The sequence below is a fragment of the Cherax quadricarinatus genome, chromosome 8 (genome assembly GCF_038502225.1).
Source record: "Cherax quadricarinatus isolate ZL_2023a chromosome 8, ASM3850222v1, whole genome shotgun sequence".
NCBI classification, from domain to species: Eukaryota; Metazoa; Arthropoda; class Malacostraca; order Decapoda; family Parastacidae; genus Cherax; species Cherax quadricarinatus.
In genome coordinates, this window is record NC_091299.1 from 23,170,331 (window position 1) to 23,190,536 (window position 20,206).

The 20,206-nt window shown below is 41.7% G+C and overlaps 1 protein-coding gene across 2 annotated transcripts in view; it reads right to left on the minus strand.

Moving 5' to 3' along the window:
- LOC128698616 (uncharacterized) overlaps positions 1–20,206 on the minus strand; it is a 203,509-nt gene that overhangs the window by 35,977 nt on the left and 147,326 nt on the right. For both annotated transcript variants that reach the window (XM_070082937.1, XM_070082938.1), the window contains exons 2-6: positions 4,913–5,105; positions 4,477–4,652; positions 3,500–3,712; positions 2,939–3,051; positions 2,291–2,382 (exon numbers count right to left, since the gene is read on the minus strand). In XM_070082937.1, coding sequence (XP_069939038.1) covers positions 2,291–2,382; positions 2,939–3,051; positions 3,500–3,712; positions 4,477–4,652; positions 4,913–5,105 — 787 coding nt within the window. The remainder of the gene's footprint in view (positions 1–2,290; positions 2,383–2,938; positions 3,052–3,499; positions 3,713–4,476; positions 4,653–4,912; positions 5,106–20,206) is intronic.

Here is a 20,206-nt window from a genome sequence, read left to right on the forward strand (position 1 = left end):
TATGAAGAAAGGTTAAGGGAACTCGGCCTGACGACAATGCAGGACAGGGGGTCAGGGGAGACATGATAACGACATATAAAATACTGCGCGGAATAGACAAGGTGGACAAAGACAGGATGTTTCAGGGAGGGGACACAGAAACAAGAGGTCACAATTGGAAGTTGAAGACTCAGATGAGTCAAAGGGATGTTAGGAAGTATTTCTTCAGTTATAGAGTTGTCAGGCAGTTGAATAGCCTAGAAAGTGACGTAGTGAACCATACATAGTTTAAAGACGAGGTTTGATAAAGTTCATGGAACAGGGAGAGAGGACCCAGTAGCAACCAGTGAAGAGGCGGGGCCAGGAGCTAAGACTCGACCCCTGCAACCACAAATAGGTGAGTACACACACACACACACACACACACACACACACACAAGCACGTCAAGAAATTAGAGAAAGTGCAAAGGTTTGCAACAAGGTTAGTTCCAGAGCTAAGGGAAATGTCCTGTGAAGAAAGGTAAAGGGAAATAAGCTTGACGACACTGAAAGACAGGAGGGTTGAGGGAGACATGATAAAGACATACAAAATACTGCGAGGAATAGATAAGGTGGACAGAGACAGATGTTCCAGAAATGGGACACAGAAACAAGGGTTCACAATTGGAAGCTGAAGACTTCTACGAGTCAAAGGGATGTTAGGAAGTATTTCTTTAGTCATAGAGTTGTCAGGAAGTGGAATAGCCTAGAAAGCGACGTAGAGGCATGAACCATACATAGTTTTAAGACGAGGTTCGATAAAGCTCGTGGAGCAGGGAGAGAGGACCTAGTAGCAAACAGTGAAGAAGCGGGGCCAGGAGCTATGATTCGACCCCTGCAACCACAAATAGGTGAGTACACACACATACAAGCAGAGGTTCATATCAGCTGAATAACCTCCGCAGACAATGCTCAGATGACAAATCTAAGAGCAGTCTTCCGGAACCTCAACAAAGAAACATTCCAGGTATTTTGTACAATACATCAGACAGTATGAATCGCAAGTATGAAATCCGCACATGAAAATACATGTAAAGAGTCTACAGAAAGTGCAGAGAAATGGAACAGGAATTTTTCCAGAGCTAAGAGCATGAGCTAGGAGGAGACTACCATAAATGAATAATAATACTGGAGAACAGAAGAACAATATACTAGAGAGGAACTGATAGGGTAGACAGATATGTTATCTGAAAGGCAGAAAACAGATACTCAAGGGTACAGCTGGAAGCTCAAGAAAACGATGAGTCACAGGATGTCAGGAAGTATTTCTTTAGTCTCTGGGTGATCAGGAAGTGGAATGACCTCGACGAAGTGGTAGGGGGGTAGGCTGCATCATACAGTTTTAGGAGCAGGTACGATAGGTCCCAGGAGGTTAGAAGGGAGTGACTAGCAAGTGGCAAGTTGAGAGGAGGGGACAGGAGCTAAGAATCGACCCCTGCAACCATATATAGGCGAGTACACAAGCACATTCGCGTGTGCGTGTGTAACCAGCTGCTTCCTCTCTCATTGTCCTCTACAGTGTGTCTGTATTTATGCTGTAACAGGGACAAAGTCAAAATATCTCGAGTAACTGTACCCCATTCATAGGTAGTGACTACCCGTTGAGCCTGGCACCTGGTAAAGTGAGAGAATACCATGATAGTTACTACCTACGACCCACTGCAATGCTATGCTTAGAAGTATTGTGGAACGAGATTTCCCATTAACTTTGAAGTAAATATTTGCCTCTGGAGTGTTGGAGAATCGATCTGGTGATCTCCCAGAGGCGAAGCCGTAGTTCCTCTCTCAGCCTGTAGTTCTACCTAGTCACTAGGCTTGTGAAGCCTCAAACTTTGACAAAAATTTTAAGAAATTTTACGGGAACACCCAACACACTATGATAACTATATCTCTCTATCACTGTGTAATTTAAACACTTATTTGACTTGAAACAAAGAAGTTTGTGGAGGCTGTTTTTCACCTTGTTTGCTTCTTTACTACACTGATACTAGTATTCTTGACCTATTACATTCCATAACATCTACGCTTGAGACTATGTAAGCAGTTTGACTACCCATTTCTCTACAGTTGAAAAAGCACTAACTAACGTCTATATAGTTCATCCAATTTTTGTGTGATGATCGATGTTCCTCTATCTCCATTTAACCTACAAATTCCTCTATCTGGTACATTATTGCCATGTCTCTCTCCTGATCTTACTGTTATAAGTTAGAATCTGCCTAGTCGTTCCTCGGTTAATTTCCCTCGTAGAATATAAGCCTAGGAAACTTACCCATCAGTAGGAGAGTAGAGGCCATTGGTGCAGGTGGAGTCCTCACTGAAAGCCACGAACACTCTCCCTGTGCCAGCTTCTTCTCGGAACATCTGCAGATACGATACACATCTTGCACGTCTAATACATGTTTTACTCAAGATCAAGTACACTGTTATGTTGAGGCTCAAGACACGTGAACAAACAAGGTCCCAGGACCTCATTCACTCCCGGAACAAGGTCCAAGGACCTTATTCACTCCCGGAACAAGGTCCCAGGACCTTACTCACTCCCGGAACAAGGTCCCAGGACCTTATTTACTCCCGGAACAAGGTCCCAGGACCTTATTCACTCCCGGAACAAGGTCCCAGGACCTTATTCATTCCTGGAACAAGGTCCCAGGACCGTAATGTTGTCATAATAGTGTGTTAAGTGTTTGTTCATGTGTTTAACTACAACTTGTCGGTATTATATACCAGGTCTTCACCATATTACATTGACAAACTGATGAATTTTCAGCAAGGTAAGATACCACCACAGTTTATGGGGCGACACGCGCGCTCAAGTTTACACAGATACAATGATGAACAACATACTTGTGATGACACTCATGACAGGTTGAGGGTTGAGTACTTACTCCACACTTGTAGCGTGATGTTGAGTACTTACCCCACACTTGTAGCGAGGAACGTAACTTCCGATCTTAACACTGGAGTCCAACACAGCCAAGTAGTTATGGCGATCATGACCAACCCAAGATCCCAGGCACTGCAAGCTACCGTCTGGTACAAGGACACATTTAGTTCACCACACAGATATATGAACCCATACAAAGTTGATCAATGAGACACTTCTGTAACATTTGCGTATCTATTCTGGAAACGTTTCGCCAGCCAGTGGCTTCTTCAGTCCAATGCGGAGATAGGTGAAAGATGATAAGTTCGACGTAATCAGTCCCTCAGCAATTGATGGACTGAACACATGGACTCCAGGCTGAGGGACTGATTACTTCAAACTTCTCATCTTTCGCCTTTCTCCGCACTGGACCGAAGAAGTCACTGACTGGCGAAACGTTTCCAGAATAGAGATACGCTAATGTTGCACAAATGTCTCATTTATCAACTCGTAGGTTTCCTAAACTATTTATTCACACACAAAAAAAGTACACTATTGATATTTAACATCAACACTGATCAGCGGGCCACCGCCGCCACCCGCCATGACACTCACTGCGTGGGGTGGGGAAGGTACAGTCACGGTAGGTGATGCTGAAGCCAAACCCGTGGGGGCAGTTGGAGAACTCTGAGGTAGGTTGGTCACAGGAGTTTTCCAGCCCAGTCTTTCCCCTCCTGGCGTCCCCCACCTGGTAGGTGAAGGTAAAGCGGCCGTTTAAGGGACAATCCACAGTAGTGATGGCGTCCTCACCCCAAGTTGTCTTACTCTCTGTCAACAACACAACGCGGGATTAACACAGCTGCCGCCACCACCTCGTAGTAATAACAACACACGCTTTATATCCGCATTGTATTGTGGTAACAAGACTAGGAACAATACTGTCATTGAAACAACGCACAAATAACCCGCACATATGGGACAAACTCATGATGACGTTTCGGTCAGGCTTGGACCATTAACTAGTCACACTAGTTGATGGTAGAATTACCGACAGAATGTTAGGTAAATGGTGACAGATGCAACTAATGTGGAGAGCAAAACGGTGCCACAATAAAATGTCACATTAGTTGCATCTGTGACCATTTACCTAACATTCTGTCGGTAATTCTCTCATTAACTAGTCTGATTAGTTAATGGTCCAATGACTGAAACGTCGTCATAAGTTTCAATTACTATTATTATTTGTTTCTGGGCCCTAAAATTATATAAACTAAACCAGTTATAGTAATAATTAACCGTTTGTAAGAATACTGAATTAGTTTGCAAAATTATTGGATATAAACACTGATTACAATAATAACGACGTTTCAGAGGCATAAAGTCTTGGAAGAGGATATATACACTGAGAGGTGTGTATCCCTCAGCATATAAACAGAGGTCTGTATACCTCAAAGTATATACAGCGAGAGTTGAAATACAATTTTAATGACCCTTGTGCGGTGGATAGACTCTAATGACCCTCGAGTAATGGACAGACTTTAAACCTAATATACAAACTAACTCTAAGCTCACTAAAATGCCAAACCACTCACTGTAGAGCATGAGATGGGCGGCGGTGTGGGCGGCTAGGTGGGCGGGGGTGGGACAGGTGCGGAGGGCGGCGGCTTCAGTGGTGTAACAGGTCTGGAGACCTGTAGACCACACCTGCACCACCTGTGGCGTTACCACCTCCAGCTGGATGCAGCGGTAACACAGCGTGCTGCCTGACCTGTGACACACATGACCATGTTACACCGAGTGCTCAGCGGGGAAGGTGGGGGAGGAAGGAAGAATGAAAAAGATAGAGAGAAAGAGGTGAAAAATTTGGAATTTAAAAACAAAACAGCCAGACTGATCAGCAGATATAGGAACATATGAAAGAACACTGCAATAGACCTACTGGCCCATGCTAGGCACGTCAATCTTACACCCACTCGTATCCCCGTCCAACCTATATTTAAAGTCACAATACAGGAGATACACACTCACCTGTCTGTGAGAAGAATGTAGTCATCTAGACGCTGGTGACAGGATCCCCACTGTAGTATGGTGTCTGAGTGTATGGTGAGCTCTTGGTAAGTGATGGGTGACCTGGTGACACGCCTGCCATCACCAATGTGACCAGTAACTTGTGTGTGCCACACACCTTGCAACTCCCCGGGGAAGAAACACACACACCGGCCTGTAAGAGAGTACCTCTGTAACACCACCACCTGTCTTTCCTCTCGCCGCATGTGTTGTGTAGTGACCACCTGCCTCTCCTCAAGAATTTCTGACATAATCCTAACACCACAGGACTTTGAAAAGCAATAATTGACATGCTCATGAACTCTGCCCCAGGCCCAGACTCGTGGAACTCAGTGTTCCTCAAGAACTGCAAGAAATCCCTTTCATGTGTTTTTTATATTCTATGGAGAGGGAAGACAGACATAGGGGTCATCCCACAGTCACTAAAAACAACAGATATAGCCCCACTCCACATAGGTGGCAGTAAAGAAATTGCCAAGAATTACAGACCGATAGCACTAACGTCCCACATCATAAAAATCTTTGAAACAGAGTTTTAAGAAGCAAGATCGCCAACCACTTGGATGCCCAACAACTGCACAATCCAGGGCAACATGGGTTTAAAACAGGTCGCTCCTGCCTCTTACAGCTACTAAGCCACTATGATATGTCTTGGATGCTCTGGAGGACAAACAAAATACACATGTAGTACACACAGATAAACAAATAACCCGCACATAGAAGAGAGGAGCTTACGACGACGTTTCGGTCCGACTTGAACCGAAACATCGTCGTAAGCTCCTCTCTTCTATGTGCGGGTTATTTGTGTATCGTTCCAGTCACGGTATTGTGCCTTTTTTTGTTATTTAGTATACAAAGACTTTGCGAAAGCCTTCGACAAGTGCGACCATGACGCAATAGCACACAAAATGAGTGATAAAGGAATGACAGGAAAAGTTGGTAGGTGGATCTATAGCTTCCTATAGGTTTAGCGCTTCTTTTTTATAATAATAATAATAATAATAAACGTAGCTTCCTAACAAATAGAACACAAAGAGTAATAGTAAACAGAGGAGGCTACAGCAAAAAGCTCTGTTCCACAAGGCACAGTACTCGCTCCCATCCTTTTCCTCATCCTTATATCTAACAGACAGAGATGTAAGCCACAGCACCACGTCCTCCTTTGCTGATACCAGAATTTGCATGACTATGCCATCCATTGAGGACACTGAAAATCTCCAAGCGAACATTAGCCAAGTCTTTAAATGGTGTAGATGTACCCTTTAACAAATCCACAATACCACAACTAAATAAGAAATGCAAAGATAGGCTAAATGCTCTCAAAGCTGTTGCTGGCTACAACCCCAACTATGGTGCTAATGTGAGAATCGTGAGAATGGTGTACATAGCCTATGTTAGGTCCTTAATTGATTATGCTGCTTCCATGTTGATATTTGCTAGAGAAAGTTCTCTCCGACCCTTGGAGTTAATGCAAAATGAAGCTCTCAGAATTATTCTTGGGTGTCCCAAATCTACAAAGGTTCTTAATATGAGGGAGGAGCCTGGTATTTCTAGTATCAGTAATAGGATTGTTGAGATTAACACTGTACTCGGTATTAGAATGTTGAGAAACGAACCAGACACTGTCACAGTGAATCTTACCAAGTGTCTAGAGGTAAATACACACAGATCTAAATGGATTGTGAAAACGTGCAATTGCATTAAGTTTTATAACCTGCATGAACTGTATCACTGTAGACAAGAGCATTTCACCCCTCCATGGAAGATGTGTCCATTTAATATCATATACCTGCAAGTCCCTCCCAAGAAGCTCATTACTAGTAATACTTTCCTTAAATAACTTGTTAGAGCAACTGCTCAAGAAGAAATTTCTCGCCTAGCTGGTAGTAATAAGTTACCACAAGTTATATACACTGATGGATCTAAACAGGAGTCTTCTGGCAGGGCTGCATCTGCTCTTGTTGCCACCTCCCTAGTTAAGAACCATAATAAATTTGTTGAGTTGGGCATAAGAATTAACAACTGGGCGTCTACACTGCAAACTGAATTGTTTGCAATCCTAATGGCGCTAAAGCTAACCTGTGATACTGAGCTTGACTCTATCATCATTACTGATTCTATGTCATCATTGAAGGCTCTTGACTCATATAATGACTCCAACAACATGCTCATTGGAGAAGCCAGGTATAGATACTCAAAAATCAGGGACAAAGGAATTAATGTACAATTGCTATGGATCCCATCACACATTGTATTACTCCTTCATGATAAAGTTGATATGTTAGCCAAGAAGAGCACCCAGAAGGAGAATGTAGAATATAACTTTGGTATAACTGTGTCAAGCATTAGGAATAATATTAGGAGAGAAGTAAATAATGAAAATGATTGTTATAGGAATGCAGTTAGAAGCCTGAGTAGATCTATAACCCACTATGATAACATGAACGTAGATAAGTATGTTTATGGAGCAACTTGCAATGTGAACAGACTGACTGATGTTGTAGTGGCCAGGCTTAGGCTTGGTTACAAGTACTTCTGGCAGTTTGGGAGACACACACATGATGATCAAACTAAATGCAAATTATGTGATCAGACATATGGTCACTGCCTTGAACACTGTGCTTAATTGTCCACTTATTGAGGAATACAGAGACAGACAGTATAATAACCTATGTGACATGCCAAGATATCTTATTAATGAAAATAAGATACAAGATATACTAAGCAAATTTCCTAAATTTGCTTGTAACAGATAAGTGAATTATAGATATGTAGATATAAATCCATATGTATTCCTGTTAACCCTTTGGGGCCTAGTTCCTAGGCCTTTTGTGTATCCATATGCTCTTGCGCTACGTCCACAGTATGGATATGGGATGCACAAAAACTAGCCACTTCGGTGGCAAAATATAAAATCTAATCTCAGAGAACGATATGAAGTTCAATGAAGACAAGTTTCAACTACTCCGCTATGGAAAACTCGAGAAAATAAAAACTGGATCGGAGTATAAAATATTCCAAACACAACAGAGCGAAAAACTAATGTGAAGGACCGGGAAGTGACGATGTCAGAGAATCTCATTTTCAAAGACCACAACAATGTATCTACCTCATCTGCTTGGAAAATGATAGGATGGATAATGAGAACCTTCAAAACTAGGGATGCCAAGCCAATGATGATTCTCTTCAAATCGCTTGTTCTCTCTAGGCTGGAATATTTCTGTACACTAAAGGCCCCTCTCAAGGCAGGGGAAATGGCAGACCTGGAGAATGTACAGAGAAATTTCACTGCACGTGTAAGTACGACAAAGCACATGAAAATCACTCCCTACGAAAGCAAAAGACTCGGCAAGAGATGCAACATTCCCCCATTGACAAGCAGGGGCGCCACGAGTACACAGAGAGAACATAATAAGTGTTTGGGGCCCAAGACTATTCAACTGCCTCCCAGCATACATAAGGGGGATTACCAATAGACCCCTGGCTGTCTTCAAGAAGGCATTGTATAGACACCTAAAGTCAGTACCTGATCAGCCGGGCTGTGATTCGTACGTCAATCTACGTGCGGCCAGTAGTAACAGCCTGGTTGATCAGGCTCTGATCCACCATGAGGCCTGGTCATGGACCTGCCGCGGGGACGTTGACCCCGGAATACTCCTCCAGGTATTCTCTAGGTATACAGGGCTTCAGCTGCTGCTCTAAGTACTCACTAGGACAGTCCGTTTGGTTGTGATAGGTCAGACGTGTCAGGTACCAATTGTGTGGGGAAGGGGGTAGTAGTAAGTAGTGGTGGTGGTGGTGGTGGAGGAAGTAGTGGTGTTGAGGAAGGGGGCCGCGTATTATGACAGGTTACTAGCGTGCCACTCTGTTCCGCTTTCCTTTTCTCTCTCACCTCCCTCACACCACCTTCCCTCCCCCTTCATTCCCTTTCTATCACCTCCCTCACACCTCCTTTCAAATTCAAATTCAAAGTTTATTCTCTATAAGGATTACAATGCCGAGTTTACAGAATTTGGTTATTGTATTGTTTACATGTAGTAAAATAATAATCGAAAGAAACCCAAAGTATTTCTTCTCCTATGCCAAATCAAAATCGAGAACAACGTCCAGTATTGGGCCCCTACTTAAACAAGATGGGTCCTACACAGATGACAGCAAGGAAATGAGTGAGCTACTCAAGTCCCAATATGACTCAGTTTTTAGCAAGCCGCTAACCAGACTGAGAGTCGAAGATCAAAATGAATTTTTTATGAGAGCCACAAAATTTGATTAACACAAGCCTATCCGATGTTATCCTGACGCCAAATGACTTCGAACAGGCGATAAATGACATGCCCATGCACTCTGCCCCAGGGCCAGACTCATGGAACTCTGTGTTCATCAAGAACTGCAAGAAGCCCCTATCACGAGCCTTTTCCATCCTATGGAGAGGGAGCATGGACACGGGGGTCGTCCCTCAGTTACTAAAAACAACAGACATAGCCCCACTCCACAAAGGGGGCAGTAAAGCAACAGCAAAGAACTACAGACCAATAGCACTAACATCCCATATCATAAAAATCTTTGAAAGGGTCCTAAGAAGCAAGATCACCACCCATCTAGAAACCCATCAGTTACACAACCCAGGGCAACATGGGTTTAGAACAGGTCGCTCCTGTCTGTCTCAACTACTGGATCACTACGACAAGGTCCTAAATGCACTAGAAGACAAAAAGAATGCAGATGTAATATATACAGACTTTGCAAAAGCCTTCGACAAGTGTGACCATGGCGTAATAGCGCACAAAATGCGCGCTAAAGGAATAACAGGAAAAGTCGGTCGATGGATCTATAATTTCCTCACTAACAGAACACAGAGAGTAGTCGTCAACAGAGTAAAGTCCGAGGCAGCTACGGTGAAAAGCTCTGTTCCACAAGGCACAGTACTAGCTCCCATCTTGTTCCTCATCCTCATATCCGACATAGACAAGGATGTCAGCCACAGCACCGTGTCTTCCTTTGCAGATGACACCCGAATCTGCATGACAGTGTCTTCCATTGCAGACACTGCAAGGCTCCAGGCGGACATCAACCAAATCTTTCAGTGGGCTGCAGAAAACAATATGAAGTTCAACGATGAGAAATTTCAATTACTCAGATATGGTAAACATGAGGAAATTAAATCTTCATCAGAGTACAAAACAAATTCTGGCCACAAAATAGAGCGAAACACCAACGTCAAAGACCTGGGAGTGATTATGTCGGAGGATCTCACCTTCAAGGACCATAACATTGTATCAATCGCATCTGCTAGAAAAATGACAGGATGGATAATGAGAACCTTCAAAACTAGGGAGGCCAAGCCCATGATGACACTCTTCAGGTCACTTGTTCTATCTAGGCTGGAATATTGCTGCACTCTAACAGCACCTTTCAAGGCAGGTGAAATTGCCGACCTAGAAAATGTACAGAGAACTTTCACGGCGCGCATAACGGAGATAAAACACCTCAATTACTGGGAGCGCTTGAGGTTTCTAAACCTGTATTCCCTGGAACGCAGGAGGGAGAGATACATGATTATATACACCTGGAAAATCCTAGAGGGACTAGTACCGAACTTGCACACGAAAATCACTCACTACGAAAGCAAAAGACTTGGCAGACGATGCACCATCCCCCCAATGAAAAGCAGGGGTGTCACTAGCACGTTAAGAGACCATACAATAAGTGTCAGGGGCCCGAGACTGTTCAACTGCCTCCCAGCACACATAAGGGGGATTACCAACAGACCCCTGGCAGTCTTCAAGCTGGCACTGGACAAGCACCTAAAGTCAGTTCCTGATCAGCCGGGCTGTGGCTCGTACGTTGGTTTGCGTGCAGCCAGCAGCAACAGCCTGGTTGATCAGGCGCTGATCCACCAGGAGGCCTGGTCACAGACCGGGCCGCGGGGGCGTTGACCCCCGAAACTCTCTCCAGGTAAACTCCAGGTAAACAGAGTGTACCACTAGAACACCTAGCATGGCTAGGCATTTCGGGCAGACTTAAATTAAATCTTAAGTTTAAAATATTACAAAATTATGAGGTAAGTTGGTATTATGGCTAAGTGACTAAATACTAGTTTGTGAGTTTAGATTTTTTAGATTTTGCCACCGAAGTGGCTAGTTTATTGTGCACCCCATATCCATCCTGTGGACGGTAGCGCGAGAGCATATGGATACACAAAAGGCCTAGGAACTAGGCCCCAAAGGGTTAACAGGAATACATATGGATTTATATCTACATATCTATAGTTCACTTATCTGTTACAAGCAAATTTAGGAAATTTGCTTAGTATATCTGGTATCTTATTTTCATTAATAAGATATCTTGACATGTCACATAGGTTATTATACTGTCTGTCTCTGTATTCCTCAATAAGTGGATAATTAAGCACACAGTGTTCAAGAGAGTGACCATATGCCTGATCACATAATTTACATTTAGTTTGATCATCATCTGTGTGTCTCCCAAACTGCCAGAAGTACTTGTAACCAAGCCTAAGCCTGGCCACTACAACATCAGCCAGTCTGTTCACATTGCAAGTTGCTCCATAAACATACTTATCTACGTTAATGTTATCATAGTGGGTTATAGATCTACTCAAGCTTCTAACTGCATTCCTATAACAATCATTTTCATTATTTACTTCTCTCCTAATATTATTCCTGATGCTAGACACAGTTATACCAAAGTTATATTCTACATTCTCCTCCTGGGTACTCTTCTTGGCTAACATATCAACTTTATCATGAAGGAGTAATCCAATGTGTGATGGGATCCATAGCAATTGTACATTAATTCCTTTGTCCCTAATTTTTGAGTATCTATACCTGGCTTCCCCAATGAGCATGTTGTTGGAGTCATTATACGAGTCAAGAGCCTTCAATGATGACATAGAATCAGTAATGATGATAGAGTCAAGCTCAGTGTCATAGGTTAGCTTTAGCGCCATTAGGATTGCAAACAATTCAGTTTGCAGTGTAGACGCCCAGTTGTTAATTCTTATGCCTAACTCAACAAATTTATTATCGTTCTTAACTAGGGAGGTGGCAACAAGAGCAGATGCAGAAGACTCCTGTTCAGATCCATCAGTGTATATAACTTGTGATAACTTATTACTACCGGCTAGGTGAGAAATTTCTTCTTGAGCAGTTGCTCTAACAAGAGATTTAAGGAAGGGATTACTAGCAATGAGCTTCTTGGGAGGGACTTGTAGGTATGTGATATTAAATGAACACATCTTCCATGGAGGGGTGAAATGCTCTTGTTGCCTACAGTGATACAGTTCATGTAGGTTATAAAACTTAATGCAATTGCACGTTTTCACAATCCATTTAGATCTGTGTGTATTTACCTCTAGACACTTGGTAAGATTCACTGTGACAGTGTCTGGTTCGTTTTTCAACATTCTAATACCGAGTACAGTGTTTATTTCAACAATCCTATCACTGATACTAGAAATACCAAGCTCCTTCCTCATGTTAAGAACTTTTGTAGATCTGGGACAGCCAAGAATAATCCTGAGAGCTTCATTTTGCATTAACTCCAAGGGTCGGAGAGAACTTTCTCTAGCTAATATCAACATGGGAGCAGCATAATCAATTAAGGACCTAACATAGGCTATGTACATCATTCTCACGATTCTCACATTAGCACCATAGTTGGGGTTGTAGCCAGCAACAGCTTTGAGAGCATTTAGCCTAGCTTTGCATTTCTTGTTTAGTTGTGGTATAGTGGATTTGTTAAAGGGTACATCTACACCAAGATATCTGTAAGTTTTAACGTAGCTAATGATTTCACCCTGCAAATAGATGGGCGGGGGATGTCGTTTGCTTGTTAATATCTTTGTTTTAGAGGAAGATATTATGAGGCCTAGTCGATTACAAATTGCTTGAACTTCATTAAGAATGGTATTCATCTTCTTATGCCCTGTTGTATGGATCATGATATCATCAGCATAGCTTATAGCTATATGTTTAGGTGAGGCAGGTAGAGCATTTAGGAGAGCATTAATCAGAATATTAAATAGCATGGGACTAAGAACTCCTCCCTGCGGTGTACCTTCTGAAGCCTTGTTAAAGGACAGAGGATACTCTGACAGGTATCCTATTATCCAGCAGAGTAAGCTACCACCAATATTCATTTTGGCTAGTTCATGTAGTATAATGGTTCTGTTCGCAATATCAAATGCAGATTTTAGATCAAGAAAAGTGGTAAAACTAGTAGAGTTGTGTGCAGTGAGAAAGGTGGAAATACAGTTCTGCACACTTTTACCTTTCGTGAACCCATAGAGGTAGGGGGAAAGTTGGTGTCTGATTCTGTAGTACAGTCTGTTAAGCATCATTCTTTCAAAAGTTTTACAAAGACAACTAGTTAAGGAGATCGGCCTAAATGTATCAGGCTGTTGGGGCTTAGGGATAGGCACAATGAGACTATTGGTCCAGGAAGTAGGAAGAACGCCCTCAATGTAAGTGAGATTATACAGTGCCAACAAAGGGTTATCAGGCACGTGCCTTAGAGTTCTGAGAATATCATAGGTTATACCATCCTCTCCAGGAGCAGTTGATCGACCTTTGGTTAATGCATTATCTAATTCATACTCGGTAAAGAGGCAATCACTCTCATCAATATTTTGGCTCATAAAATTAATCAGTTTCAACATTTCTTCAGAAGTACTCTCTAAATTTTTTCTAATATGAGATGGAAGACTTTCATGCCTGGATGTTTTGGACCAGTCATTTATGAGGTCATTTGCTTTTTCAAGAGGAAAGGGATGAGCAACATTGCCAATCTTTTTCCTGGTTATTTTATTTATACTTTTCCAAGCCAAACTCAAAGGGGTGGACCTATTTAATCCACTAACAAACTGTTCCCATTCCTGTTGCCTAAATTCTTCCTTTCTATTCCTTGCATTTGTTAGTGCAGCTTGGAACGTTCTGAGCAGGTCTGGGGTTCTACATTCACTGTATGCTTTACCAATCCTCCTAGCTGCATGTGTTAGATTGCGTAGCTGTGGATCATTATAGTATTTACATTGGTTTTTATTGTTATTTATAGTGGAGGGTCTTTGTTTCCTATTCCTGCCCACTTGATCTGTGAGAACACTTTCAATAGTGGTAATTAAATCATCATTAAATTTTTGTGTGCCAATGAGCTCGTAATTCTTATACCATTGATCCAAGTGGTTAATAAAGTTGTCTCTGTGTTCTGGTTTGAGAATAAGTTTCCTCCTGTATTTAGCTCCTTGATTGCTGGAGATGTGATCAAGATTGACAGTTGTTAGTCTTGGGAAGTGATCAGATAGAAGATCATCAACTATGACAGAGTCATGCATCGTATATGATGTATTAAATCCAAGACACAGATCTAGTATGCCGCCATATATGTGAGTAGGCTCAGTAGTGCCCACAATTCGAACATTATCATGCTCATTTAATAATCTCACTAGTTTAGTTCCATTGGTGTTTGTTATAGACCCACCAATATTCTTATGTCTGGCATTAAAATCTCCAAGAATGATGGTAGGTTCACTTTTGATGCGATCTGGTAAAGCATCAGGTCGAAGCTGGTTCGCTGGGGCATAGAGATTAAAAATGTTTATGGAAAAATCGCCTGCATATACTTTGACACCATGATACTGCATGTTAACTCGACTCTGCAAGGAAAGGAGTGAATGTGGCAAGTTCTTTCTGACATACATCACACAACAGTTGGTTGACCTTAGGTTATAAGCTGCATATCCAGGCAAGTTTGGTGGAGGTGCTCCATCTTTCAATCTACATTCCTGCAAACAGATGACATCAATATTCTTGGTTGCACTAATATGATGTAAGTCAGGCAACCGCTTCCTGATGGAAGCAATGTTCCATGAAAAGATTTGTAATGTATCCATTGTAGTGAGTTATTACAATCTCTTGCTCATAAGATGGTAAAACTATTATGCTTTGACTACAGTGTGCAGACACTTAAGAGCAAATAGTATAGTTTGTACGTCTTTATCTTCAGGACCTTTATTTTTAAGCATTTTTCGGCATCTTGGCAGCCAGTTAAAAGGCAAGTTTTGAAGGCAAGAGTTATGGGCTTCTTTCTCACAAATTGCTGGAAGCTGAACGGAGATTGCTGCACTTTTGACATCATCACCATGCTCAAGAGCATCATCCTGATTACATATATTTATTAAACTTGTCAGGATCTGTTCAAGATGCTCAATTTTTTTCTGGAAATTTGTTATAATATGAGGAAGGTCAGGCGAATCCAATGCCTCTCCGGAGGATGGGTTTAGCAATGTGAATGCTTTTGTTTTGGCACTATACATAGTTTCAGTATTGGAGTATCCTTCCTTCGTTTTCTTTACCGTTTATCCTTCACTCCATCTTGGTAGCTTCTTATAGACACATCTAGTATCTGGTGCTTCCTGGAGCCTAAGTACTTCATGTGCTCCACTAGTTCACTATTTTATTATTATTATTATTATTATTATTATTATTATTATCATTACAAAGGCGTATGTTACCTGCTACCTGGAGGCAGGGACTGCTACCTGGAGGCTGGGACTGCTACCTGGGGGCAGGGACTGCTACCTGGAGGCAGGGACTACTACCTAGAGGAGACAGGTACCGATACCTGGAGACAGATGCCAATATTACAAGGACCCCACTGTAATATCTTTGTAATATCTTATTATTCCCACTGGAGGTTCCTTGTAATACCTTATTAAAGGTTAAAACAGTCAAGGAACTCAAGTATGTGAAGACCAGTTACAACACACGATGATATACCAGGAATAACGTCAACTCTGTTATTTACACTAACATTAAGCAGACCATCAACTGACAAAAATAGAAACACCAATGTTAGTAAAACAAGAAATTACTCTCCTCCCTCTCTGTAGCTTCATTTATCAGGTACCCTTCTGTAGCGTCATTATGTACCCTTCTGTAGCGTCATTCATTATGTACCCTTCTGTAGCGTCATTATGTACCCTTCTGTAGCGTCATTCATTATGTACCCTTCTGTAGCGTCATTATGTACCCTTCTGTAGCGTCATTCATTATGTACCCTTCTGTAGCGTCATTATGTACCCTTCTGTAGCGTCATTCATTATGTACACTTCTGTAGCGTCATTATGTACCCTTCTGTAGCGTCATTCATTATGTACCCTTCTGTAGCGTCATTCATTATGTACACTTCTGTAGCGTTATTATGTACCCTTCTGTAGCGTCATTCATTATGTACCCTTCTGTAGCGTCATTATGTACCCTTCTGTAGCGTCATTCATTATGTACACTTCTGTAGCGTCATTATGTACCCTTCTGTAGCGTCATTCATTATGTACCCTTCTGTAGCGTCATTATGTACCCTTCTGTAGCGTCATTCATTATGTACACTTCTGTAGCGTCATTATGTACCCTTCTGTAGCGTCCTTATGTACCCTTCTGTAGCGTCATTCATTATGTACCCTTCTGTAGCGTCATTCATTATGTACCCTTCTGTAGCGTCATTCATTATGTACCCTTCTGTAGCGTCATTATGTACCCTTCTGTAGCGTCATTCATTATGTACCCTTCTGTAGCGTCATTATGTACCCTTCTGTAGCGTCATTCATTATGTACACTTCTGTAGCGTCATTATGTACCCTTCTGTAGCGTCATTCATTATGTACACTTCTGTAGCGTCATTATGTACCCTTCTGTAGCGTCATTCATTATGTACCCTTCTGTAGCGTCATTATGTACCCTTCTGTAGCGTCATTCATTATGTACCCTTCTGTAGCGTCATTCATTATTTACACTTCTGTAGCGTCATTATGTACCCTTCTGTAGCGTCATTCATTATGTACCCTTCTGTAGCGTCATTCATTATGCACACTTCTGTAGCGTCATTCATTATGTACCCTTCTGTAGCGTCATTCATTATGTACACTTCTGTAGCGTCATTCATTATGTACACTTCTGTAGCGTCATTCATTATGTACACTTCTGTAGCGTCATTCATTATGTACCCTTCTGTAGCGTCATTCATTATGTACACTTCTGTAGCGTCATTCATTATGTACACTTCTGTAGCGTCATTCATTATGTACACTTCTGTAGCGTCATTCATTATGTACACTTCTGTAGCGTCATTATGTACACTTCTGTAGCGTCATTATGTACACTTCTGTAGCGTCATTATGTACACTTCTGTAGCGTCATTATGTACACTTCTGTAGCGTCATTCATTATGTACACTTCTGTAGCGTCATTCATTATGTACACTTCTGTAGCGTTATTATGTACACTTCTGTAGCGTCATTCATTATGTACCCTTCTGTAGCGTCATTATGTACACTTCTGTAGCGTCATTATGTACACTTCTGTAGCGTCATTATGTACACATCTGTAGCGTCATTCATTATGTACACTTCTGTAGCGTCATTCGTTAGGTACCCTTCTGTAGCTTCATTATGTACCCTTCTGTAGTTTCATTATGTACCCTTCTGTAGTTTCATTATGTACCCTTCTGTAGCTTCATTATGTACCCTTCTATAGTTTCATTATGTACCCTTCTGTAGCTTCATTATGTACCCTTCTGTAGCTTCATTATGTACCCTTCTGTAGCTTCATTATGTACCCTTCTGTAGCTTCATCATGTACCCTTCTGTAGCTTCATCATGTACCCTTCTGTAGCTTCATTATGTACCCTTCTGTAGCTGCATTATGTACCCTTCTGTAGCTTCATTATATACCCTTCTGTAGCTTCATTAGGTACTCATCTGTAGCTTCTTTATGTACCTTTCTGTTTGTTCAATAGGTACCCTTTTGTATCTTCATTATGTACCCTTCTGCAGCTTCACTAGGTACCCTTCTGTAGTTTCATTAGGTACCCTTCCGTAGTTTCATTAGGTACCCTTCTGTAGCCCCATTATGTACTCTTCTGTAGCTTCATTAGGTACCATTCTGTAGCTTCACTATGTACCATTCTGTAGCTTCATTAGGTACCCTTCTGTAGCTTCATTAGGTACCATTCTGTAGCTTCATTAGGTACCCTTCTGTAGCTTCATTAGGTACCATTCTGTAGCTTCATTAGGTACCATTCTGTAGCTTCATTAGGTACCCTTCTGTAGCTTCATTAGGTACCATTCTGTAGCTTCATTATGTACCATTCTGCAGTTTCATTAGATACCATTATGTAGCTTCATTATGTACCATTCTGTAGCTTCATTATGTACCCTTCTGTAGCTTCATTATGTACCCCTCTGTAGCTTCATTAGGTACTCTTCCGTAGCTTCATTAGGTACCCTTCTGTAGCTTCATTATGTACCATTCTGTAGCTTCATTATTTACCATTCTGTAGCTTCATTATGTACCCTTCTGTAGCTTCATTAGGTACCATTCTGTAGCTTCATTAGGTATCATTCTGTAGCTTCATTAGGTACCATTCTGTAGCTTCATTAGGTACCATTCTGTAGCTTCATTATGTACCCTTCTGTAGCTTCATCATGTACTATTCTGTAGCTTCATTAGGTACCATTCTGTAGCTTCATTATATACCCTTCTGTAGCTTCATTATGTACCCTTCTGTAGCTTCATTAGGTACCCTTCTGTAGCTTCATTAGGTACCCTTCTGTAGCTTCATTAGGTACCCTTCTGAAGCTTCATTAGGTACCATTCTGTAGCTTCATTATGCATCATTCTGTAGTTTCACTAGGTACCATTCTGTAGCTTCATTAGGTACCATTCTGTAGCTTGTACCCTTCTATAGCTTCATTAGGTGCCCTTCTGTAGCTTCATTATGTACCATTCTGTAGCTTCATTAGGTACCCTTCTGTAGCTTCATTATGTACAATTCTGTAGCTTCATTAGGTACCCTTCTGTAGCTTCATTATGTACCATTCTGTAGCTTCATTGGGTACCATTCTGTAGCTTCATTAGGTACCCTTCTGTAGCTTCATTATGTACCATTCTGTAGCTTCATTATGTACCCTTTGGCTTCATTATGTACCATTCTGTAGCTTCATTATGTACCATTCTGTAGCTTCATTAGGTACCATTCTCTAGCTTCATTATGTACCCTTCTGTAGCTTCATTATGTGCCATTCTGTAGCTTCATTATGTACCATTCTGTAGCTTCATTAGGTACCCTTCTGTAGCTTCATTATGTACCCTTCTGTAGCTTCATTAGGTACCCTTCTGCAGCTTCATTAGGTACCCTTCTGCAGCTTCATTATGTACCATTCTGTAGCTTCATTAGGTACCATTCTGTAGCTTCATTAGGTACCATTCTGTAGCTTCATTATGTACCCTTCTGTAGCTTCATTATGTACCATTCTGTAGATTTATTAGGTGCCATTCTGTAGCTTATGTACCCTTCTGTAGCTTCATTATATACCCTTCCGTAGCTTCATTATGTACCCTTCTGTAGCTTTATTAGGTACCATTCTGTAGCTTCATTAGGTACCATTCTGTAGCTTCATTAGGTACCATTCGTAGCTTCATTATGTACTATTCTGTAGATTCATTAGGTACCATTCTGTAGCTTATGTACCCTTCTGTAGCTTCATTATATACCCTTCTGTAGCTTCATTAGGTACTCTTCTGTAGCTTCATTAGGTACCATTCTGTAGCTTCATTAGGTACCATTCTGTAGCTTCATTAGGTACCATTCTGTAGCTTCATTATGTACCCTTCTGTAGCTTCATTAGGTACTATTCTGTAGCTTCATTAGGTACCCTTCTGTAGCTTCATTCATCAGGTACCTCTGTAGCTTCATCCATCAGGTTCCTCTGTAGCTTCATCCATCAGGTACCTTTCCGTAGCTTCATTCATCAGGTACCTCTGTAGCTTTATTCATCAGGTACCTCTGTAGCTTCATTCATCAGGTACCTCTCTGTAGCTTCATTCATCAGGTACCTCTGTAGCTTCATTCATCAGGAACCTCTCTGTAGCTTCATCCATCAGGTACTTCTGTAGCTTCATCCATCAGGTACCTCTCTGTAGCTTCATTCGTCAGGTACCTCTGTAGCTTCATTCATCAGGTACCTCTGTAGCTTCATTCATCAGGTACCTCTCTGTAGCTTCATTCAACTGGTACCTCTCTGTAGCTTCATTCATCAGGTACCTCTGTAGCTTCATTCATCAGGTACCACTCTGTAGCTTCATTCATCAGGTACCTCTCTGTAGCCTCATTCATCAGGTACCTCTCTGTAGCTTCATTCATCAGGTACCTCTGTAGCTTCATTCATCAGGTACCACTCTG